General features: G+C 41.8%; 1 protein-coding gene across 5 annotated transcripts in view; it reads left to right on the forward strand.

Moving 5' to 3' along the window:
• TMEM232 (transmembrane protein 232) overlaps positions 1-26,232 on the forward strand; it is a 149,855-nt gene that overhangs the window by 67,671 nt on the left and 55,952 nt on the right. For all 5 annotated transcript variants that reach the window (XM_081880441.1, XM_081880440.1, XM_081880437.1 and 2 more), the window contains one exon: positions 13,005-13,183. In XM_081880441.1, coding sequence (XP_081736567.1) covers positions 13,005-13,183 — 179 coding nt within the window. The remainder of the gene's footprint in view (positions 1-13,004; positions 13,184-26,232) is intronic.

Below are 26,232 nucleotides of genomic sequence, written 5' to 3' on the forward strand. Positions count from 1 at the left end.
GTTTCAGTCCAGAAATGGCCACAGCTGTTTTACCAGCCACAGCTGATAAGACACTCCTAGCCACTGAAATCAACTGGGTCTTTAGAGACAGAGATGGATCCAGGAGCATTTCCTGATGAGGATCCTGCTCCTTCTGGGAGTGTATGACCTCATAATTGCAGTTTGACCCATTAACCTGAATTCTTGTGTCCTGTGTCTTTATTTCCTCGGGGGGAGGCGGGAACTTGCCACGCAATTGCAGTTAACCAATTATCTGCTCTTGGGGACCAATCACACACAGCACCTCCATCTTGCCATGATTCAGAGTCAGCTTGTTAGCCCTCATCCATCCCACGACTGAGTCCAGGTATCGGAGCTTGCATGGTTTCAGATGTTACAGAGGAATAGAGCTGGGTCCCATCAGCATATTGATGACACCTTGCCCTAAGGTCTGTACTGTATCTAGGTAAAGGTAAAGGGACCCCTGACCATTAGGTCCAGTTGTGACCGACTTTGGGGTTGCGGCACTCATCTCGCTTTATTGGCTGAGGGAGCCGGCATACAGCTTCCGGGTCATGTGGCCAGCATGACTAAGCCGCTTCTGGTGAACCAGAGCAGCGCACAGAAACGCTGTTTACCTTCCCGCCGGAGCAGTACCTATTTATCTACTTGCACTTTGACATGCTTTCGAACTGCTAGGTTGGCAGGAGCTGGGACTGAGCAACGGGAGCTCACCCCGTCGCGGGGATTCGAACCGCTGACCTTCTGATCGGCAAGTCCTAGGCTCTGTGGTTTAACCCACTGCGCCCCCACATCCCTAAGGAATGCCTAAATAAGTGACCTAATTTTTTTTTTTTTTAAAAAAATCTGTGCCACTTTATTCCAATAAATATTCTCATATTTCAAGCCTCTGTTTCTGTTGAGACAAATAAGGTATGATAGAATATTTCCTCGATCTAATTTTACTATCTAGGATCCTCCCCCCCTTTCTGTTTTCAATAAAGATCATTGATGCTACGGACTGATATCAGTACAAATATTTTTGTGACAGGACAGGAGCCGTAAAGTTAGCTCCTACAGAAGAGGCCACACATTTCTTCTAGAGGTCTTGTTGCCTGTTGAAGATGGTTACACCGCAGCAACAAATTCATCCTTATTTATTTTAAGTTGGGTCAATGCATGGAAGGAATGCTTTATGTTCAAAACATCTTAGTCCTGACGCTGGTGTTGGAGAGGTATGGGAGAGGTGGAACACGTGTAGAATTACTAAATACATTATTGTTTCTCAGTGGTTACTCTATTAGCAGCGAGCAGAAAACTTGAATTAGAATATGAAAGGAATCGTTTTCCTTTTCATATTCCTTGAATACCTAATGGATCTTTCTTCTTTAACTTTCTTTCTTTTCAAAGAGCTTTTGTTGCGGAGGCTTTTTATACCCTACCCTCCACCCCCAGCATATTCACTTGCTGAGCTGTCAAGGGCATACAGTATATGTCTTCCAATATATAAAGCAACATTTTTGATAGCTGTCACTAGGTCATGCAAAGCAGAACTGAAGAGAGAGCCTTGCAATACTGCTGGGGACCCTGGATGACTAGTTTCGTCACAGATTTCTCTCAATGTCTAGACATTATTATTAGATTGCAGGGGCCCCCTTTTCATGACAGTCCTAACATATTGCCATCTGTTTGTCTCTGTATACAGGAATAGATGCCATTGATTGAGTGACTGATTGATTGCAATAAATACAAGCACTTCTATAGTACAGGCCCTCTTTGTCAATCTTTTCTATTCAGGAATAAGTAATATAGCTTAATTCAAGCGGGAAAAGAGCCGTATGGCTAATGATGAGTGGATTTATAAATCCATTCATGAGTGGCTAAAATATAGTAGGTCTGCAATACTTGTAATTTCATTGCATGGATTTTGAGACAGGCTGCATGTAGGCTGATGACGTCTCTGTTGTGCTTGCAATAACCTGTCATTGACTCACCAAACTTCTTCTTTTTATTATTCTTTTTATATTATTATTCCAAGGGCTGTATTTACCTTTAGCCAACCCACTGGAAGTCACATGCTAGGGTTGAAGGTGTCACCCACACTCTTTAGCTGGCATACCGCCTTGTTTCTTTCTTTTAGCAGCTGCTTTCAAAATTGGTGGGATCAAGAGCAAGGCATGAATTTGCTTTGGGACTCAGATCATACCCCCAAACTCCTTATTTAGAGTAAAGATGAATCGGGGATCGTTTGTAACATTTTCACCATCTTTTGGGTGAAGCCTTGTTGGTAAGAACTCCATATTTCCCTGTTAGTTTTCAAAATATACAAGGAGTGTTGGCATTCTGGGAAAATTCCAGTTTTCTTAATATTTTGTATACTTGTTGAATGATGGAAACTGAGTTTAAATCTAAAATTTTAATTTTTTTTATCTCATCCCGTTTGTGAGTTATGAGGGTTTGAAATTTCAAAAAAAAAAATGACAAATTTGGGCTTTGGAACACATTTTAAAAGAAAAGCCTATCTTGTCAGATACCTTGGATGACATGAGGTAAAAAAAAGTTGGATCACTTGATATGGAATGCTTGTCAGTGAAACACCATTTCCTATTATTTTTTAAAATAATTTTTTAAATTAAATTTTCAACAAAAGTAACAATAAAAACCAACAACAACAAATACAACAACAACAACAACAACAAAGAAAGAAAGGAAAATATACACAAAACAATATCAAATCCAAAGAATGGGGTTCTTCGAATCCTGTGACTTCCTTCCCCCCTCCCCAGTTCCTTAAATTTTCTTTTCAACTGCGTATCATTTCTACTCCAAATTATTTTTTTACCTCAAATTTCCTGTACTATCTCTAAAATTACAAGTGTTCTTAAACTCCTGCCAGTGTATTAACCTGTTTACCATACTTTTGCAAATACATAATAAACATTTCCCATTCTTTAAAAAAATTTCTTGTCATCTTGATTTCTGAGCTTTCCAGTTAGTTTCCCCATTTCAGCACAATTTCCTGCCATTTTGAGTATGTCTCCAGCATCTTGGCTTCAAAAAATCTCCATTTTGCCTGTAAGAGGCAGTCTAAGCTGAGCTTCCTGGGCCCTAAAGAGGGAAAACAACATACAGGAAGCTAATGGGTAAAAATGTATTAGCACCAGTTAAGGTTTCTCTCAATGGGTGTACAGTGGTACCTCGGGTTACATACGCTTCAGGTTACATACGCTTCAGGTTACAGAACTTTGCTTCAGGATGAGAACAGAAATCGTGCTTCAGCAGCACGGCAGCAGCAGGAGGCCCCATTAGCTAAAGTGGTGCTTCAGGTTAAGAACAGTTTCAGGTTAAGTACGGACCTCCGGAACGAATTAAGTACTTAACCCTAGGTACCACTATATGTGAAACCGCATTGGAAAAGAGATGGCAGAGGATAAAAACTTACAGTCTGTGAGCCGTTAGTGTTTTTAAGCAGTTGGTGGGTGTCATAGCAAGGGTAAAGAGCTCTTGTGATATCCAGAGAGTCCTGGTTGCAAACTGGTCGTTCTAGGAGGAGAGGTGTTGGAAATGCCAAAGACGTTTCCTTCAGCCCCGGCTTCTTGTGTCTAAAAAGTCTACCATGTTCAGTATGTCTTAATTACAGTAGTAGTTTTGATCTGTTGGAAGCCTGGCCTGACCTCCTCTACTGTCTGATTGCTTAATCAGAGGACTCTTGTGTGTGCAATGTTATTTACAGCAGTCTTCCTCTGCAGTTTTGTTCCACTTACCTCTTAATAACTCTGCAAAGTTGCCAAGCTATCTCCCTTTCAGGATTTAGTCTGCTTTATTCAACCACTTCTCACAAACCCCTCTACCACCCTCCAGCCATGACTGGCGTTTTGGACGCATCACATGAATGCTGCCAAAATCAATCAATCAGTCAATCAATCAATCAATCAATCAAGACACAAGCAGCTCCAAATTCACATTGAACTCCAGTGTGGATGTGCCCTTGGATACACATATGCGCAATATAGATGGACATGTCATGGACAGTCATGGACATGTGGTAACAAAGGAGAGGCACTGGTGAAAATTCCAGCCCTTTCTCACCTTTAGAATCATTTTAGAATTACAGAATTGGAAGGGACCACAAGTATCATCTAAAAGTTAAGAGTCTCATGTTCTACTGACTGAACTCTCTCTCTCTCTCTCTCTCTCTTTTACTTGTGAATTTTGATGGGTGATCACCAATGCTGGGAAGATGTTAAATGTACAGATGAAAACTGTACAATACAGTGGTACCTTGGTTATTGAATTTAATCCGTTCTGGAAGTCTGTTTGAAAACCAAGGAGCTTCCTGCACTCAATCGGAAGCCGTGGAAGCTGCATTGGACGTTTGGCTTCTGAAAAACGTTTGCAAACCAGAACACTCACATCTGGGTTTGTGGCGTTAGGGAGCCGATTTGTTCGGGAGCCAAGCTGTTCGACTACCAAGGTACCACTGTACTGGGAGATCAACTCTTTGAACAGCCCAGTCAAGATCTCTCTTGAAATTCCCTACCCTTTCTTAAGTTTGTGTATTGTTCATTAAAAAATTGCCACATCTTGAGCTACCCTATGACTCCAACAAAGGCTTTAGGGTTTCCATTCTGCTGCTGCTTCCATTCCCTTAAGATTACATGTAAGCATCTCCTCTTCTGCACCATATTTGTTTAAATGGACTAGGAATCTATTTTTACAGGCAACCGTTGCTTTGCACTTCTGATTGGGGAAAGGGAATAGAAGGTGATCTTCTCTGTGTTACTAGGACAAATCATGTTGAGAATGTGAATCAACTTACAAGGGTAGGCATGTGCTGAAGCCTTCAGACTTCATCACATCTCAGAGTTTGCATATTCCAGTCTACGTTATCAACATGATGGTTTCATCCTGTAACTAACTTGGTCCAGGGTTTTAAAAACGTCCTTACTTGAGTTGTTTTCTTTTTAAAACCAAGCTTCTCAGATAGACTTGATTTCATATCTGCATCGGCATCTTGCTTATGACTTTCCATTGCACTCCAGGTATAAATGTAGCCCCATTTCTGCCCATTCGTTGATGTAACCTGGCTACCTCCAGTATGTAATTCTTACCTGAAACCTGGACAATCTTGGCTTCACTGCTGTGAAAACTGTATCCAAACAAACATACGGTTCCCTCTGCTTTGATTCATCATCTTGCTGTACTCACTCTTTAGATGCAATTTTAGGACTTCAATGCTTGTATCACAATGTCCAAAAGCATTTCAAGATTCAGTCTGGATGAAAGTAATTTGGATTTCCTGCCAGGCCTGTGTGGCACCATTTCCTCATTCATATGCTCAGCATGAACTCATCCATTCTTGTCTAATTAATCTTCCACAATTTTTTTTTTAATCTGCCTATGGTTGTCAGTATTTCTATGCTTCCTTGTTCTCTGTATATTATCTTAAAAGTAAAATATCACCTCCTCAGCCAAAAGACTGATTAAATGCCATCTCTTAATAGTTCCCTATTAGGGCTGTGATCTGCGAACGAGTTGAGTGAAGATTTTCAAGAAAGTAAGCTGCTGTATAGCTTAAACCTATCCATTTTCACTCAGTCCCACTGAGTTCAAGATGTCTTCAAGTAATTACGCATTATATGCATTGTATTTAATGGAAGCCTTACATTTTGATTCTGTGCACGTTTATTTGGAAGTAATTCACACTGCATTCAATTAGGCTTACTCCTAAGTAAGTGTACACACGGTTGCAACCACAGAGCAAGTTTACTAGGAAGCAAATCCCATAGATTCTAACTGGACTTACTCCCTAAGTAGTGCTTAGAATTGCAGCCTTGACATCTTTGGGTATGACCTACAATCTTTTCCTATAAGAAAAGATACCTGTTCCTTTCAAGCTTTCTCAGGATTTTCACCCCTGAAAGATAATTGAGAGAACCATTACTGAGAGCTCCTGCTATGGAAGATGAGTCTGTGGTGATCATGACTTTTTAATGTAAGACTTTTTAATGTAAGACACAGGCTTCATACATTTCTGAAGCAGCCAGCTAATGTATTTAATGTCTAAAGATTCAAATGTGAATTGTGCAAGTTATTAATGCAGTTTCTCCGCAAGTTTTATCGGCTCTCACATAGTTCACAATGGAACTATTGTGTTCACAGTGGGTAAGAAATTGAAAAAAAATGCTTAGTGATATTCTTTGGGCTTTTTGTTTGAGAACATTAACAGCTGTCAATTGCTTTCACACCTTGTTTCTGGGTTTCTTGTGGTCACAGGAGTGACTTATCCTCTGGAGCAGAGTCACAATAGTCTCCCAGCAGCAGAGTTGTTCCAGCTTACAGGGAAGGCCAAGGCGGTGAGAGCAGAGCTGCTGGGACACACTTGTGAGAGCCCTAGATTGGCTCAATGTGATCTGGAAAGCCGCAGTTGCAGTGATGCCATTGTTGTGGCTCTGCCTCACTGGGCAAGTCACTCCTGCTTGGTCATCTGGTTGGCCATTTGGAAAATAGTGGGTCGGACTCAGTAGGCATTGGGCTGACTATGGATTCATTTAATTACTTGAATACATCTTGTATTCAAGATGTATTCAAGTATGCCTTGTGAAATGATCAACAATCCCGAAGGGGGAGTTCTATGGAAGTAAAAGGCTTGTTAAAAAAAAAAAAAGATGGCGGCCCAATAAAATCCCACTTTTGGCAGAAGTGGTAGTGCCTCATATATTGCCTTGGGCAGCAATGGGCCAAAACTCTGCTTCCTGGACTGTTGGCTTGATTGAGCAAGAATTCATATCTCCTGATCAGCTGTTGACCGGGCAGCCCTTTCTCCTTTGGAGTACTGCTAGCTGAAATATATTTACATGAAGGGTGTGTTTAAGGAGTGGTCAATTACTGCATACAGAGGTAGACTTCCTTTTCATTCCTATGAAGGGATTTTGCTACATGCATGCATGCATGCATGCGTAGGACTTCTTTGGACATAGAGGACATTTGCTTCCTGCAAGAAGAGGATTCCCTGCATGTACCTGGAGTATTGCATGTACATCAGAACAACTGGATTGCAGCCACTGCAGCCTGGTAGCTAGGAATTTAAGACTGTGCAATTTTTCATTTATCATACTTATAATGCAAACAAAAGGTTGCCATTTTTTAATGGTTCTAGATCGATGTTATTTTACTGAAATATTCTTTGTATCTGTGGATAGGATTTCAAAAGATGGGTTATTACTCTTCAGTCATAACCAACAGCACTATCAGGAGAAGGCATTTTTTAAGTGATAGCAGGGCCCATATGACAAATATGGTAATGACAAATATGTGATACATATTTGTTGCATACAGTGGTTATTATTACAGGAAGGTAGCCGTGTTGGTCTGCCGTAGTGGAAACAAAATAAAATTTAAAAAATGAAAAAATTCCTTCCAGTAGCACCTTAGAGACCAACAGGTGGTCTCTAAGGATGGGAGATTACCTAAGACTTTTTTTCGAAATGACTGAAAATATGGACTTGATTGATATTTGGAGAACAAGAAACCCTCTTGAGAGAGAGGGAACGTTTTTCTCTGAGGCACAAATGACATGGACAAGAATAGACCAAATATGGATTACTAGTGGAATGGCTCCAAAGATAAAAAAAGTGGAAATCTGCCCAAAGACATGCTCCGACCATAACGCCGTAAAGATGGAAATGAAACTAACAACAGCTGGTTCCTTTAGATGGAGAATGAATGACACCCTATTTAGAGATGATGAGATTCACAAAAAGGCCCCAAAAACTTTGAAGGACTATTTTGAGATAAATCTGAGGACAGACGTCGATAAAAGAGTGATTTGGGACGCAAGTAAGGCCGTGATGCGAGGTTTCCTAATACAACAGAATTCTTTAAAGAGGAAGAAACAAAATGAGAAGAAAGATAAGATTTTGGAAAAAATAAAAGAAGGAGAAAAGAAATTGAGGTCTAAACCAAAGTCTCATGAGATCTTGAGAGAAATTAAGTTTTATCAGATGCAGTATATGGAATTGATGAATCAAGAGATAGAATGGAAAATCAAGCAAATGAGACAAAGGACATTTGAATCAGCAGACAAATGTGGGAAACTTCTAGCATGGCAATTGAAGAAGAGACAAAAATTGAATACAGTTACAAGTTTGGAGGTGGAAGGAAAGAACATATTTAAACCAAATGAGATTAGCAACTGCTTTCAGAGTTATTTCAGAAGACTATATGCACAAGGGCCGGAAAATGAAGGAGATATAGAAGATTTTCTTAAGAAATATGGATTACAAAAAATTTCGCAACAAAGTATGTTGGTTTTGAATGAGAAAATAACAGATCAAGAAATAGAGGGTGCCATTCAAAATATGCAATTAGGTAAATCTCCAGGACCAGATGGACTAACCTCCAGATACTATAAAGCTTTGAAGGAATGGTTAATACAACCATTGAAGGAGGTTTGTAATGAAATACTAGAGGGGAAAAAGGCACCTGAATCGTGGAAAGAAGCTTTTATTACACTTATACCAAAGACTGAAACTGAAAAAAATCAGATCAAGAACTACCGCCTTATATCATTACTTAATGTGGATTACAAAATATTTGCTGACATTTTAGCAAAAAGACTGAAGAGGGTGTTGGTGGAGGAGATTCATAAGGACCAGGCAGGCTTTCTCCCAGGAAGACACTTATCAGATAATGTAAGGAATATAATTGACATTATGGAATTGCTGACAGTAAATATCAATACAAAGGCAGTTTTAATATTTGTGGACGCGGAGAAAGCTTTTGACAATATTTCTTGGAATTTTATGAAGAAGAATCTCCATGGGATGGGGGTAGGCCAAAGGTTTGAAAATGGTATAGGTGCAATATATTCTGAACAAAAGGCAAAGTTAATCGTAAATAATGTGGTTACTGATGAACTTCCTATAGAAAAAGGGACACGGCAGGGGTCCCCAATATCCCCATTACTTTTTATATCAGTCCTGGAGGTTCTGTTGAATATGATTAGGGGGGACCAGCTGGTAAAAGGAATTCAGGTCGGAGGCAAACAATATAAACTGAAGGCATTTGCAGATGATTTAGTATTGACTTTACAAGAGCCAGACACTAGTACAAAAAGAGTTTTAGAACTAATTCAAGTTTTTGGTCAGGTAGCAGGATTTAAGCTGAATAAACAAAAAACTAAAGTCTTGGAAAAAAATTTAACAAATGTTGAAAGAGAGAGGTTTCAAAGTGAAACTGGGTTAATGGTGGCAAAGAAAGTGAAATACTTGGGGATTAATATGACATCTAAAAATGTGAACTTATTTAAAGATAACTATGATAAATGTTGGACAGAGGTAAAGAAAGATCTAGAAATATGGTCGAACTTGAAGCTTTCCTTGTTAGGTCGAATTGCTGTGATTAAAATGAATGTATTGCCCAGAATGTTATTTTTGTTTCAGACATTACAAATTGTGGATAAACTAGATTGTTTCAAGAAGTGGCAGAAAGATATATCTAAATTTGTCTGGCAGGGCAAAAAGCCCAGAATAAAATTTAAGATATTAACTGATACAAAAGACAGAGGGGGGTTTGCCCTGCCGGACTTAAGACTGTACTATGAATCGGCAGCTTTCTGCTGGTTGAAAGATTGGCTACTTCTTGAGAATACAGACATTCTGGATTTGGAAGGATTTGACAATAGATTTGGTTGGCATGCATATATATGGTATGACAAGGTTAAAGTTCACAAAGGTTTTAGAGACCAACTAAGTTTGTTATTGGTATGAGCTTTCGTGTGTATCTGAAGAAGTGTGCTTGCACACGAAAGCTCATACCAATAACAAACTTAGTTGGTCTCTAAGGTGCTACTGGAAGTGGTTATTATGTTTTTTGTATCGTCTGGGTGTAGATGCTCTACCAAAAGAAGCAAAACCAAAATGCCGCAATCCTCTATATTTCTCTTGTACAACCTCAACTGAGTGCAGGACAACCCTGTACATGTCTGTGTAGAAGTAATCCACATTGAATTGCACCAAGTTTTCAGGTTCAATCCCTGGATTGGACAGATTCCTGCATTTCAGGTGATTGGACTACATAATCCTCAGGGTCCCTCCCAGCTCTATGATTCTATGAATTTAGCTGCTTACTTCCAGGCAGGTTTGTCTATATACGTTTTAGAATGTATCTAACCGCCTGATTCAGTATGGTGAGAACTTCCTCCTAGCGAAGGGGCACGCTTTAAATTGCCATTGACATTCATAAGAATGAAAGATGTGGAGCTCCATTTCTGGAGACAGTCAGCACATTAGAGTAGCAGGCCTCTAAAGAGATGACTGATGTTTCCTCAACATTTGTTATATTCCCTGTTCTAATTAGGAGGGCATGTCGGGAATACTGCTAATGACAAGGTAACATGATGTAAGGCAGGAGGAGAAAATATTTTAAGGATGAGCACAGTCATTTAACATGCTCTCATCTTTTTGACACTTCAAATATTGTTACATTTGTGTGTGTGTGTGTTTGTAGCATTTCTGTTTTCAGCTGGAAAGGGAAGAGCTATATTTTCCTCTACAAACGGAACAATTGCATGCTGAGAAGGCCTGGGATCAAACCACTTTCACAAGCCTAGCATATTCTTCACACCTAATATAATAGCTGCATAAACATAAATATTGTGTACAAGCATCTTTTCATGAAAAAATAAGCCAAGGCAGCTTCTTTTGATATCCTCCTAATCTTCTTTCTCCTTCAGCTGCTTATTTATCTTTTGACAATTCCTTTGTGTCACCTTCAGCAAACAAAATCCATGAACTGAAAGATTTTATTATTATGTTTCAGAATTAAACACCTGGCAGCATGAATTCAATAAGCCTCTGTTCCCTGTATCCAGGGCTGGCTCTACCATTTGGCACTGTGAAGCAACCACCTCAGTCACTTGATTTTTGATACAGTGGTACCTTGGGTTAAAAACACCTCAGGTTACAAACACTTTGGGTTACAGACTCCGCTTAACCCAGAAGTAGTACCTCGGGTTAAGAACTTTACCTCAGAAATTGTGTGGCGGCAGCGCGGCAGCAGTAGGAGGCCCCATTAGCTAAATTGGTACCTCAGGTTAAGAACGGTTTCAGGTTAAGAACGGACCTCCGGAATGAATTAAGTTCGTAACCAGAGGTACCACTGTATTATAAAAAGGCAGTTAATGATTAGTTATTTAATTTAAGGTTCTTAAGTTTTTACTCTCAGGGAGAGAGGGACTTGTGGAATTTTCTGTCTCAGGTGTTAAAATGGCCAGCTTTATGGACTGTGCACCTTGGCTTGAAAATGGAGAAGCCGTTTGTTGGTCTGATTCAGGCAGCAAAATATATTAGGCTGGCCCTGTCTCTGTCTATGTGAAGACCTAAGCCATGGAGGGGGAATCTGTGAACCTCCAGAAGTTGTTGGGTTCTAGCTTCCATCAGCCGCAGCCAACATGACCCGTTGTCATGGATGATCAGAGCTGGAGCTCAACAACATCTGGAGGACTAAGGTTCCCCATCCCTGATGTGTGTTTTGACATTACGTCCACAATACATAGATAAAGCACATAGCTTTCCCCAAAGAATCCTGGGGGTTGTTTGTTAAGGCAGCTGGGAATTGTAGTTTTGTGAGGGATAAACTACAGTTTCCAAGATCTTTGGGGGAAGCCATGTGCTTTAGATGTGATCTGGGTCACCTCATAAAGCCAATGAGCAAGTACAGAAGCAGTCTGCTATTCAATACCAAATTCTGGGGACAAACAAGTTTCTTCCACACTATTGCTTTTAAGCTCTGCTGAGGTATTGCTTGCTCACAGTCAGCTGAAAATTAAAAGAGTGGTCCCAAACAGAACTGAGTAGAATACTTCAGTCCAGCAGTGCTTCTCCCAGTGGACAGACATGTGTCAAGTGTGCCACTCAAGTGTTTCACTTTTCTTGTTTTTCTGTGGTGCCACATGAAGTGTGTTTGAGAAAACCCAATAACACAGAATCAAAAAGCACTTATTCAGAGGACGTAGTATTTTTTTCCCCTGTTCAGTAAACCTTTGGTCCTGCATATTGATGGTGGTTTTGGTGGTGGTGGTGATAAGAGTAATCATAATATGGTTTTTATTTTCAATGAGAAACAGTAAAATCATATTTAAAAGTAAAAATCCTGTTAAAATCTTGTAGAATATTGGGGGAAAGCTGCAACCCCCCCCATTAACTTTAAATCATACAACTAAAAACTAATGTTAATGGTTTATGGGATGTTTTTCTTACCCCATCAAAAAGCTTGCAAGAACACTATCCATAATTATAAAAATGTCCCAAAGCATTACATGTATTGTGCCAACCTACTCACACTTCCTTGATGTTCCTTTACCATTTGTTTGTGAGAAATTTATGGATTTTTTTACTACCGCAATCCGCTAACATTGGTTGGGTTCAATAGAATACCACAAAGGTATTTCTGGGGGCATTTTATGTCTTGTTTCCAACCCCGAATCAAAATGGTAAGTGGTAACTGGCTGGAATTTGGGGATGTGGTACAGGCGACAATTTGTAACGTCATTGATGGACTACCCTGTGGGTGTACTTATGCATCAATTTTGCAATGAAAAGTGCGCATGCAGGATGATTCCCGCCCCCCAGAAGTTGGATGGTTAAAAAGACACATATTATATACACAGGGGCATTTGGTTCAGCGATAGCAGTGACACCCCAACAGTGTATGGTCCAGGAGAATGGGTTGCTGAGATGCTAGCACCGCATGCATATGGTCCATTGCACATAGTAAATGCCTTTTAAACGAGATGACCTCTGAGTGGAACCACAGACATGTGCAAGGGCTTTCCACACCTTGTTTAAAAGGCCTTGCCATGTTTGAATCGGGCCCGAGCTTTCAGAGGCATTAGCTGCCTGCTATTTGGAAAAAATATATATGATAAAGACTACATAGATCTGGTTGTGATCCAGCAAGGCATTCCTTATGTTCTTTTAGCAAAGGCATAGAATGCTCATGGGACACTGAAATATTTTTTGCAGGTCACGATCCATTCTGGGTTATTCGTTATGGTGTGGTCTACAATCTAGTTGTCCTGCGTAGTGAACTCACTGGGGATGTGACTCGAGAAGGATTAAGGAATGCTGTATGGAGATCTTTACAGAAACAAAAGAACATTGAAAAGGACAGCCATGTCCTGGAGGCTCTAAGAGTAGCAGAGGTAGGTATGGAACCTAGTAGTCAATATATGCCATTGCTCAAATGAGATTGTTACCATAATATCATTACTTTTAGGAAAGGACCCTGGTTAATATTGGCATTCTCCAATACTCTTCTAGCTTGGCTTGTATTCTGTGTTGAGGTTAGTTCGAAGGCAGCAGCTAGTGCCGAATGTGGTGGCCAGGTTGCCTGTTGGAGCAAACCGCTGCCAGCAAATAACACCTTGCTTGTGCATTTTGCACTGGCTGCCACTGAGGGAAAAATTTAAGGTTTGGTACTAACACAGAAGGGATGCGGGTGGCGCTGTGGGTTAAACCACAGAGCCTAGGACTTGCTGATCAGAAGGTCGGCGGTTCGAATCCCTGTGACGGGGTGAGCTTCCGTTGCTCGGTCCCTGCTCCTGCCAACTTAGCAGTTCGAAAGCACGTCAAAGTGCAAGTAGATAAATAGGTATTGCTCCAGTGGGAAGGTAAACGGCGTTTCCGTGCGCTGCTCTGGTTTGCCAGAAGCGGCTTAGTCATGCTGGCGACATGACCTGGAAGCTGTACGCCGGCTCCCTCGGCCAATAAAGCGAGATGAGCGCCGCAACCCCAGAGTCGGCCACGACTGGACCTAATGGTCAGGGGTCCCTTTACCTTACTAACACAGAAGGTCCCATACAGTTTGGAACCAGGTTTCTTGAGAGACTGCCTCATCTCTTACCCCAGTGGGTCACTTTGTTTGGTAAGAGAGTTCTAAGATACCCCACAGTAACTTAGAGAAGCACTTTTATAATAAATGTCATAATAATTAAATTTATTTTATAACAACAACAACAACAATAACTACTACTACTACTACTACTTTTCATATGATGCATTATGTAGTTTACTGTTATTTGTAAGTCACCGAGACAGGGAGAAAAAAAGAAAGTTCACAGGTGCAGTGGCGTAGCGTGGGTTGTCAGCACCCGGGGCAAGGCAAGTAATTTGCGCCCCCTAACCCTGGATTTGTGCCCCCTAACCCTAACCCCCAGATGTTGTGCCCGGTGCGGCCGGCCCCCACCTGCACCCCCATGCTACGGCACTGCAACACCCCCTCCCTTTATAATCTAATTCAGTTAAAGCAGAAGGAACCTTTGCCAGTTCTCCCATCGCGGGAGGGAGGCAGATTATTCTCCCCCTCCTTTTCAGGTGGGCTGTTGATTGATTGGAAATATTGCTCCCTCGCCCCCTTTGAGGGTTTCAAAGTCCATCAAAGGGCGGCTTACAGGCATCGGGCCATTAAAAACGGAGAGCGGAGGGTGGGCTAGGAGCCTTGGATTTTTATAGTACTAAAATCAGCCTCGCCCTTTGGGCATTGGGGAGGCTTCGCCTGCAGTCTCCAGATTTGGGGCCCCTTGAAGGAGCGGCCAAGCTCTTCGCTGCTATACCCGCCCTAGACATAGGTTTCAAAAATCGAATATTGGGAAGGGGACGAAGCCGGGAAGAGACTTTCTTCCTCCACTTTGCCTTGGGTTGGGCAAGCGCCATCTCCCCTCCAGAAGGAAGCGGGGAGCCCAGGCGCCTCTTGCCCCCCCCCGGCTGCCCATTGGCTCTCTCGCGCAGTCCCGGCGGGCGGGCGCTCTGCACATGCTCGCGGAGCCTCTTTCTCAGCTGCGCGGGGCTTCCTTCCCTGGATCTGGTTTTTGTCGGAGGAGCGAGGCCGCGGCGCACGCGAGCATGTGCAGAGGGCCGTGGAGAGCGCGGGTGGCCTTTCCCCTGCGCGACTCCGCCTCCGCCCGGGGTGGCTCCCCGTCCTGGGTCCCTCCCCCGATGGCCGGGAGGAGGCGGGCAGGCGCGCTCGGCCGTGCCTGGCTCGGAGGACCAGCCTCCCTCGACGGGGCGCTCGCGGGGAGGAAGGAGCGCGGCGCCGGCGCTGTCGCCGACTGGACGGCCGGCCGGGATCACCCAGGGGGAATCGGCGCTCTGCACGTGCTCCGGGGCCGGCTGGCCGCTGCGGAGAAACTTCACGCACCGCTTTCTGAAGTACGGGCAATGCAGCCTCCGCGAAGGGCTCGGCGCCGTCGGAAGAGCCCTGCGCGGCCCGAAACTTGCTGCACTGTCCCTCCCCCAGATAGTCCCTCCCTCGCTCTCTCTCCGCTCCGCACAGTGGGCGGCGACCCGGCAGCTCGGATTCGCACAGCCAGCACTGTGAGAGAGAGTGTGTGAGCCAGGTAGGGGCAGAGAGCTGCGAGTGCGCCCCCCAAAATGTTGCACCTGGTGCAGCTGGCACCCCCTGCACCCCCCACGCTACGCCACTGCACAGGTGAGACCTGGGAGGGTCCAACACTTTCTGTGGGTGACAAAGATAAAGAGTTACTCTCAGAGTTACCTTTGAGAGAGGCCTCTGTGTTTTCTCTTTCTTTCTCTGGTTTTTTTTTGTTCTATTTTGTTCTATTTCATTATGAAAAAGCTTTAATAACATCTTATGAAAAGAAAGTAGATGTTCCGGAATGCAAATCTGCTGCTATTTCCTTGAAGTTAGAATATTTAGTATTTTCAGAAGTTGGCATTATTTAGATATGTCTATAATGATAGATGAAAGCACATAAATATTAATAATATTGCTGTTTGTGCATACCTTGATTGTTTTTCATGCCTGGTACATGGACAGATGTCCTAAAGAATGCTTTAACTTGTCCAAAAATCATTTTGTTTCTTTGAGAGCCTCTCCAATAACTTAAATTGAGTTGACCCCAACCCTACAATAATATTCCAGCCCATTGACTGAATGTTCAGAGTTTGGATTTCAAATAACGTAGGGAGTAATCCAGGATTACTGTTACTGTCAGTGAAGTCAGTAACAAATCACTGATTTCTGTACATCTGGGTTATATAAATGCAAAAGTGGAACAATGAGAGCACATTGGTACATGTCATAGCTCGTATACTATGACGCATTATGTCTTGCAAATAGCTTACATTGGGCAATATGCAGCTAAGTAACTGCTCAAGCACAAGGACTTCCTCCCTTCTTGTCTCCCTGCAGCATCCCCAAATTTACTTGGAATAGTTGAGGGAACCCCAAGTATTTAGGGGGAGCATGGGGGTGGGATGGAGAACACTCCATTGTACAAAGAGAAATCCTTGTGCTACATTGATTACAACCCAGTGTAAATCACTTTTTTGGGGGTGTAGAAACATATACGTATACATATAGACACACAAAACTAGGGTTGCCATATGCCTTCTTTTTCCAGGACACATCCTCTTTTTCATGGATGTGTAAAATGAGAGTCTTCACAGCAATCCATAGTTAAATGTAGAAGTCGGCAAATGCGTCCTCTTTTTTGCTCTTCAAAATATGGCAACCCTAACACACACACACACACAACATCTGCATCAAGTACAGCATACAAGCTAAGACAGGGGTTGCCCACTTTTTGGACCGGTGGGTAAATTTTGAATTTTGAGATAGTGTTATGGATGCCATTCTGATTATTTATTTTAACGCTAGATTTATTCTACATAAAGAGTCATCAATGGATACATGACTAATAATGTAACGGCAAGGGGAAACAGTGCATAGTTGATAGAGGGGCTACATTTTCTTCTCCCAGAGCTGGGTAGTGTCTCTGGGTTTTAAAGGTCTGGCATTCTGAAAGCATATAAATATTCTTTGAAATTAGATTCCATTCTTCATATTGCAGAACAGGATTACAGAAATAGGCTTTAGAATTCAGACAGGTAAGGAAGATGAATTTGGTATAAGCAGTGTCTGCAGCAAAGTTAAATTATACATTAAACACTCTGTCCATTCTTATTATCTTAGGAAATTAGATAAGAAAGCCTGATTTATTTAACTGAATTGGAAATAAGCTTAGGAGATTTAAAATGCAGTTCTGTGATAGCCTAGGGAACGGGGAAATTTTGCCGGTGAGCATAGTAGGTATTCTTGTCTAAATATCCCCGGTTGTTTGCCTTTGGCCAATTGAATAAGTGCAAATCAAGAGCTGAACCACAGCTTATGCTATACAGTAGTACCTCGGGTTACAGATGCTTCACGTTACAAACGCTTCAGGTTACAGACTCCGCTAACCCAGAAATAACCCAGAAATTTGCTTCAGGATGAAAACAGAAATCACATGGTGGCGGCAGCGGGAGGCCCCATTAGCTAAAGTGGTACCTCAGGTTAAGAACAGTTTCAGGTTAAGAATGGACCTCCAGAACGAATTAGTTCTTAACCCGAGGTACCACTGTATAGGTCTCTATTAGAGAAGGGGAGAGAGAAAATGTCGAGAAGATACTAGGGGTTTTGCCTATCCAGTTTCAAGGGAACAGTACCACTGAGGAGTCAGCTGAGACATAATAGGCTCAGTGGTTGGGAACCTTTTTGGCCCAATGGATCAGATTGTCACCGGTGCCCACCCTGTGGGACAACCTACCTGTCAGTCACCTGGTGCCAGATTATTGACAGTTGTGTTTTCCTGTCCACATGTCCAAGTCCCTTGCTCAGTGCTTCTCAAGGTCCGAGTATAGGACTGACAAAGTTGAGGAAAATGTTTTTGTGGGTCAAATTTGACCCATGAACCAGAGGTTCTCCACCCCGGTCTAGGAGGTAGGTTACTCTCAGTGAACCTAACGTGGCATGGTCTTGGTCACTCCCTGGGTGGGAGACCATCTGAGAACTTCATCCACCCAAGAAACTCAAGAGGAAAAGGTGGGATATTAAAAGGAATACTATTTTGTGTTCGTGGATTTACTTCCTGAAGCAATCTCATGAATGCCTACTCATTTGGATGTTACATGGGAATCATAACACTTCCCAGATCTCATTAGCAGGCTCCCCAGGTCCTGTCTGGTGGTTTTCGCAAAGCATCTGCAGAAAAATATATGGGTATAAATTCTTCTTTCTTGGGTTTGTGATAGTGTTTTGAAAATTGTCATAACCACATGTGGAGTTATTTCATGTACATAGTGTTTCCTAGGGTGATGCATTTTAAGTGGCTGTCTGCCTCTTGAGTAAGGCAATAAGATATAAATTATCATGCCACAAAAAGGGACATTTTATGGTGTGTTAATAGTTCTGTTTGAGGTGTCAGGCCCTTTAGCAAGATTTTGAACAAAGCATTGAAAAGGATGGAAGGCCAGCATAAAGGAAAAACAAACTTCTACCTCTACCATATTATTACACAATAAATATCCAATTATTATATTGTTAGAAAGTGTATGCAGTTGTCCAGGGTGTTTCAAGTTTTTCCCTTGACTCTTCTTAATGAATGCCTTTATTATTCTGGAAAGAAGGACCCTGTCTTCTCTCTGCCAGTCCATGTAATATGGGAGCCCTTGTGTTGTCTATCCGTGTTGGGTCCATTGGTCATATCAGTGTGATTCCAATCAGTTTCCCCACCCAAGCCCTTTAAATGTGATAACAATACAACCTAATTTAGACATGGGTGCAATTCTTTCTTACCAGTTTTGAGTCTTATCTTTTCTGGTTCCTTTCCTTTACTGCTGCACTGAATACAATTATACATTCACACAAATTAATACACACACAGTTTTTCAAAAACTCAGAGGTTAAAAATGGCATGCATCTCTAACAAATGTCTTATTCTGGTACACGGAAATCTTGTATCTTAGCAGCACTAGTGAATATTCATGTATATTTAACATTTAAAAGCCACTTTGAAATACTTCAACATATCAGGGACTGTGTAGCTCCTAAATACATAAGATCCTCCTGAGAAAAGAGGGCAAGCACATCTATTCTGAATTGTTTGCATTTTATGCCATAAATTTCATACTACTTTGGAGGTTTTAAAGCAGCAGATTCCAGCTGAGCACATTCTGGCATATATTGTAATGTAGAAAGGAGACAGTCTGCTGCTAACTATTAGAATATATGTATACACACACACACACACACACACACACACACACACACTATTCTGAATTAATAGAGAAGATATCAACAATATGTTTTTTACACACAATTTGATAATGTGAGAATGGGAATTTTATTTCCACCCTCTCTTTTTCATTGCTTTTGTAGCTATTCTCTATAATATGCCAGTTTATATATATCCTATATATGTAAGATGAGATATGTTAAGTGGATTCCAGCATAAACATGGAAGTGCCTTGGGCAAGAAAGCATCACTGTTATTGACAGCTGTTTTATCTCTTCATGGAAACTGGGAACATGTCTAATACGAAGAGAAAGTTCACATTAGTGCCAATCCTTAAGAGTTGAACAAGATATTGTAGCAGTTATGGTGGCGCTTCTGAAAGCACCTTTCTCATGAAACCTCTTCTTCTCCTACTGTCACATCTGGGGAACTCAACAACTGATAAGACATTATTGTACTGCAAGCTCCTCAACCCCACTCCACCAATGTGGGGGAACTCAACAACTGATAAGACATTATTGTACTGCAAGCTCCCCAACCCCACTCCACCAATGTGGGGGAACTCAACAACTGATAAGACATTATTGTACTGCAAGCTCCCCAACCCCACTCCACCAATGTGGGGGAACTCAACAACTGATAATACATTATTGTACTGCAAGCTCCCCAACCCCACTCCACCAATGTGGCTGCTGTATGCAGAGAACATGCCACACCATGACCTGATTGACACATCTTTCTAAACCAAATCATGGCTTACATCAGTGATGGCCAAATTTGCCCTCCAGCTGTTTTTGGACTACAATTTCCATCATCCCTAATCACTGGTCCTGTTAGCTTGGGATGATGGGAGTTGTAGTCCCAAAACAGCTGGAGGGCCAAGTTTGGCCATCACTGGCTTACATGAATGGGCTCCCGGAGTGATCCTGATTCCTTTGCTCCTCCATGATCATTTTGCTGCTCTTACAAGTTTTTCCAATCTCGGGCTCATCGTTTAGCTCTCTCCAGACAAACCAGGATCTGTAACCAAGGTTTGTCCTATGTTTTTACGGCTTGTGGTTTGTCTCTGGGATTGCTGGGCCACAAGCCTGGGTTTGAACCATGGCTTAGCTCAGTGCAACACAGCAGCAAAATGATCACGAAGAAGCAAAGTGGATGCAATCTTCTGTACTGGAGACTGCTTGCTTGTTCATGGTAAGCCAAGTTTTGGTTTAGTGTTACGTGCAAACAAGGGCACTGAGTATCCCTAGGAGAGAAGATATGGGGTTACTCTTATTATCAGTACTCTTATCATCAGTATGTCCTGTAATATATCCTAAGTGAAAAGGAGTTATTCCAGACTATATAAATTCTTTTAATAATAAATAAATAAGCTCTGGCTCGTTAATGTATTTGCTTGCAGGTAAGTCTCACCTATTTAACTAGAATTTCTATTTTAACAAGCTTAGGTTTTCAGCCATCCAGTTCAAACCCAAATCTGGGGGGTGGGGGAAAGCAATTAACCTGACATTTCAAAAATATGGTAAGGTTGGTCATAATCTCTTTGAATTTACATATAGCCACTCACATTGTATGATGTGCATAACTTTGCTACATGTTGGCTGCCTGATTAAACATAACTGACCAGAAGCACAAAATGAATAGCAAGAATTCGTCAAAGTAAAAAGGCTGGAAACTACTTAACTTATGACATTTCTTAAAAAACCCCAAAACATTCATGGTGTGATAAAAGAGCATCTGTGACTTGTTTTGTGCAGGGGATGCAGGAGTATATTTGTCAAGGAAGTGGTTTTTTGTTGCAGTAGCATCCAGCATTCAAAATACAGTACAGTTGTACCTTGGTTGACAAATGGCTTAGTCGCTGAACGTTTTGGCTTCTGAATGGTCAAAAACTGGAAGTGAGTGTTCTGATTTTAGTATATGTGCTGCAGCGCGGATTCCGATTGGCTGCAAGAGCTTCCTGCAGCCAATTGGAAGCCACGCTTTGGCTTCCGAACGTTTTGGAAGTTGAACGGACTTCCAGAATGGATTCTGTTCGACTTCCAAGGTATGACTGTATCTGGAAAGGGTCTCTGAGTAAAGAACTGTGTTGGAATGCTCTTAACTGTCTCTCAACATAGTTGATTCCAGCATTTTAATGAGTCTTTTCTTAGCAAACCTCTATCTGAAATGCAACTGTTAACTGGTCAGCGCACCTCAGGCACTTGCAAAGGTTTGAAATCAGGTCTGCATAGTCTTCAAAATTGTGCAGTGAAATTAAGCTGCTCTGAGTAATTAAATTTTGTGGATATTAAGCTGTGATAATACAGCATTTCAGACTTAATTTGGTTAATGAGACTGAAGGCTTATTTCCTCCCCAACTAATTTCTCTGGAGGTTGTATATTTTTATGATTTATTTTTCATCTCTGTTGAAGATTAATGTTCTGATATATCAATGCCTGATTCACTGGAACAGTGACTCCAGATATCTGGGATATTTCCAAGCAAGTCCAGTCGATGTGCCTCTTGTGCAAAGGTTAAAGGTAAAGCTAAAGGTACCCTTGCCCGTACGGGCCAGTCTTGCCAGACTCTAGGGTTGTGCGCTCATCTCACTCTATAGGCCTGGAGCCAGCGCTGTCCGCAGACACTTCCGGGTCACGTGGCCAGCGTGACAAGCTGCATCTGGCGATCCAGCGCAGCACACGGAACGCCGTTTACCTTCCCGCTGGTAAGCGGTCCCTATTTATCTACTTGCACCCGGGGTGCTTTCGAACTGCTAGGTTGGCAGGCGCTGGGACCGAGCAGCGGGAGCGCACCCCGCCACGGGGATTCGAACCGCCGACCTTTCGATCGGCAAGCCCTAGGCGCTGAGGCTTTTACCCACAGCGCCACCCGCGTGCAAAGGTTACATTCCAGAAATGACACATAAACGCAAAACAATGTACAATCAACACAAACACCCAAGACACACAAACTTGCAACCACCCCTGTATGAGGAGGTGCAAGGCAGAAAGCTTTTAAGATCTCCGCCTTGCTTACTGGACTCTGGAAGGATCTCGCAGGGCTGTCCCAAGTTTTCGCGAGATCTCGCCAGAGCCTGATAAGCAAGGTGGAAAACCCTGTGCAAAAAGAGCTTTTAAGCTCTCCACCTTCCGTGCTTTTAATTTGTATGATTTCAACCGGTCAGCCACCACGCGCGAAAAGTTCAAATTGTGCAGGTTAAACATGCACAAGGTGCAAGTCAATTGTATATGGAAAATTGCACCCTTTTTGATCAGTCTCCACTGATAGCGTAAGGGAGAATTCTTTAAAAGTCATCCCTCAATAGTATTTTACCCTGATGCCCTGATCTCAAGTTACACGATCAGGATTTCTCTTCTGCAGGCAGGACTGTGTGGTGTGTGGGTCTTATTGGCACATGTGGTGGAGTTGTGCTGAAGTTCATAAATTTTGGAAACAAGTTATTACATAAATAGTACAGTTATAGGTAAAAATGTGACCCTGGACCGTAATCATGCATTTTGTCTATTTTTGATAAATTCAGGTTTTACAGTGGTACCTCAGGTTAAGTACTTAATTCGTTCCGGAGGTCCGTTCTTAACCTGAAACTATTCTTAACCTGAAGCACCACTTTAGCTAATGGGGCCTCCTGCTGCCGCCACGCCGCAGGAGCACGATTTCTGTTATTATCTTGAAGCAAAGTTCTTAACCTGAAGCACTATTTCTGGGTTAGCGGAGTGTGTAACCTGAAGTGTATGTAACCTGAAGCGTATGTAACCCGAGGTACCACTGTATATGTAAACAGTTAACTGTTTATTTTCTGGTTAATAATCACTGAGGGATAGAAAGACTCTTCATTTTATATCCTATGTAAGTGGTTCAAGAAAGTTATGTTTATTGCTATTTCAGAGAAATTGACATGTCATATTTGAGTAGCTGGGGTGACATTGATCTTTCTGATTTCATCTCCATTTGGGGTTTATTTATTAGATATATGACATTGCAGTCACACAGGTGGCAAATCCCTTCGAAATAATGATTTCATTTGACGACATCTACAGGGAAGACTTTTTTCTTTTTCTCTACTTGATTGTACGGTGCAAATTGTGTTTCTATACTCCATTTAAAATTTTATAATTGTATCCATTTCATTCATTCCTGATTTTCAAATTTCCCTTTGACTTGATTATCAAAAGCTCCTGGTATTGAACTTACCTTATTTTGTTGTCAATGTCTGTTTTTCTCTTTGTGTGCATTGTCCGTTTTTGTCGTTCACTAGAATAAAAAACAAAACAAAATTGCACGGCTCATTTGTCATGGAATATTTTACACTTCCATGTCAGTTTAAATCTCAATTTTTTCCTAATAAGAATTGACACAGTCTCTGATTAAGGAAAGGATATGGCTGTCATGTACCTTGGCCTCCAAAGAGCGATGATTCAAATGCATGTATACTATTCACAACTGGGGTGAGACAGGTGCATATTGTATTTTGTTACTGGGGTAGAACAAAATATTCTGGAAGAAATGCTTTTGAGTCAGTCATTAAAAGGACCTCTGACTGATAGAACCCATTTATTCTTTAAGGTGAAATAATGTGGTCTAAGCAGTGTGGGCTTCAGATGAAAATGTCTGTCCAGCTCTCTCCTTAGTACTTATGTGCTATAACCGACTTTAATATCCTCGCCATATAAAGATGAGTACTGCGTTGTATTACAGAGCTGTGAGTGATCCAGAATGTCACAGGATGCCACCTCAAATCCCAGCATAGTGTGGTAAATAAGAGCTACAAAGCAACTGAAATATGCTCTGCCACATTCTCATTGAGAAAAACAGCAGGGCTGTTGTTATTGAGGCACAGAGACAGCAAAGCCCCAATGCCCAGGTACACAAAAGAGACAGCAAATGACAAAACAGTAAGAAACAGTTTGCTTTAAGAAACAGGCTTTTAGATTCCTGTTGACTTGTCATATAGGATGCAAAAGCAACTTTAAAGACCTGACTTTGCATCACAACTACTAAACATGTCTCCTTTTTGGATTGTAAACATTTTCAAGAGATAGTATATTTTAGCACCATTTTGTTCGTTTGTTTACAGCCTCCCTAAATTATTTATTTATTAATTAATGTGTGGCTCTATTAATTCAAGTAATCGTCATCACCATCATCTGCTGAAATGTTGCCTATATGCTACTGTGTTTTTTGTATGCTGATGGAATCTGGAGCTGGTACAGAATGCACTGGCGGTACTGGGAGCACATTGTAGCAATACAATTTGCAATGTCTTCCTAAAATCTTCCAGACTGGGTGCTTCCTTTGATCTATAAAGTCCTGAAAAACATGTGCCATCTATGTTCATTTATCCTCCTCCTCATCTAGGTCACATCATGAACACAAAGATCATCCGATGATGATAATATCCTCTTTGCTGTGGGTAGTCACAATTGGGCCCAATTAAAATCTATATGAAAGATTACTTAAGTCCCATTGAGTTAATGGGAACGAGGTGGAAGTAGCTTGCATCTGTATCCAACCCTAGGTTTTTTTGTGCTCATGCAGTTTTGCATGCAGTGGAACCAAGGTTAAAGTATATCTACCTTGTGGTTATCTGAGAAAGGTTCTTCATTTAGTCATGCGCGCTTGAATATATGAGTTTGATGTCTTTGCCAAAGTTCCGGTGCTGAATTGGTAGCTTGAGTTAACTCAGTGCAGTCTCTGAAGCATAAGTGGCTAACGTGTAATTCTCCAAATGTTGTTGGACTCCAATTCCCATCAGCCCCAACCAGTGTTGGCAAAATTCAAGGGTGCTGGGAGCAACAACTAGAGGGTCACAGGTTAGCCACCTCTGCTCTAATATGTTTCTGGGGGTGACCAGAAGCTGAACTGAGCTGAGAGTGAGGAAATGAACCCTGGCATAAGTAGGCTAGCCATTTTACATGGAAAAGATCCCTGTCTCTTTAGGTGCAATAAGAATCCACACCCCTACATTTGCCACCTAGTCATAATAGTCTAATAAACGTTATTAGTTAGTGATGGTTCCTTGGAGATTGTCAACAAGAATGACTCCCTTTCGTACCTGTCAACTTTCAGATTTCAAAATAAGGGATCAGCAGCCTCGAAAATAAGGGATCAGCAGCATAGCTGTCAATTTTTGGATTTGAAAATAAGGGATCAGCAGCCTCACCTGTCCCGGGGACAGTCTACAGGATATCTAACAATCCGGGATAGCAGCAGGAAGCAGCGGGAAACGGCGCTGGAATAAAGGAATTTCCCGCAAAAAAAGGGAAGGTTGACAGCTATGCTCCCTTTCGGCTGCCCTAACGTATATGCTGGCAAACTGAAGGAGAAGCTTCATTTTAAGTGCTTTCTGCTATCTGCCTTGCAAAACATGAAAGATTTTTTAAAAAACCCTCACATTTTTGCTTCAGTGTTCATTCTTTCCGTATTTGACCTCCTGCTTTTCTTATTGTGTAGAGCTTCTTTTCAAGCAAACCCTTTCACTCTTTCATCCTTCCACCCATGGTCACTGCTGAAATACATTTTGGTAGTCTTTTTTTTTTTTAATTGAAAGAAAGGTATCCTAATATGCTCTTTGCACTATGTTCATGACTTTATAGTTTGTCTTCCCTAAGTCAAGACATGTCAGCCATATTCTGTCTTAATATAACAAAGTCTGCAGTAGCATGTAGTTCTGCTACAGATTTCTTAACCTTGCTAGTGTTGAACAGTTGGACTGGCTGTATGCTAAAGCCCAGATTGTTTTGAATATGAAGCAGAGAGTAGCAGTTTTCTAGTGTGCTTAATTTCGATAAAGAATATGCCTGCTTGCCACGTTGTCTGCTTCTGTACAGGCCACCATCTGTGAGCTTGCAATATTGGGAATATTTCCCATTTACTTCTCTGTACAGAACAGATACAAAATGCTGTCTTCTGGTGTGTGAGATCCACATTCAAGAATTGGTGCCCTTTCTGATGCGTGTGCTTGCGTTGTGGACATAACAACAAGAAGGAGCACTACATTTATATTTGGCATAGATCTACTTCAATGGAATAGCAGGAGGGCTGGTCCAGATGTTACACTCGACATGTGGCCCAGCATCCTAACACTCCCAGCCAGATGATAACAATTCATCATGTGATGCTGATGAGACTTTCATGTGTTGACTTACTCCATTCTTCATGGGTGAAAAAAACACCA

Source organism: Podarcis erhardii (assembly GCF_964252035.2).
Source record: "Podarcis erhardii genome assembly, chromosome: 11".
NCBI lineage: Eukaryota > Metazoa > Chordata > Lepidosauria > Squamata > Lacertidae > Podarcis > Podarcis erhardii.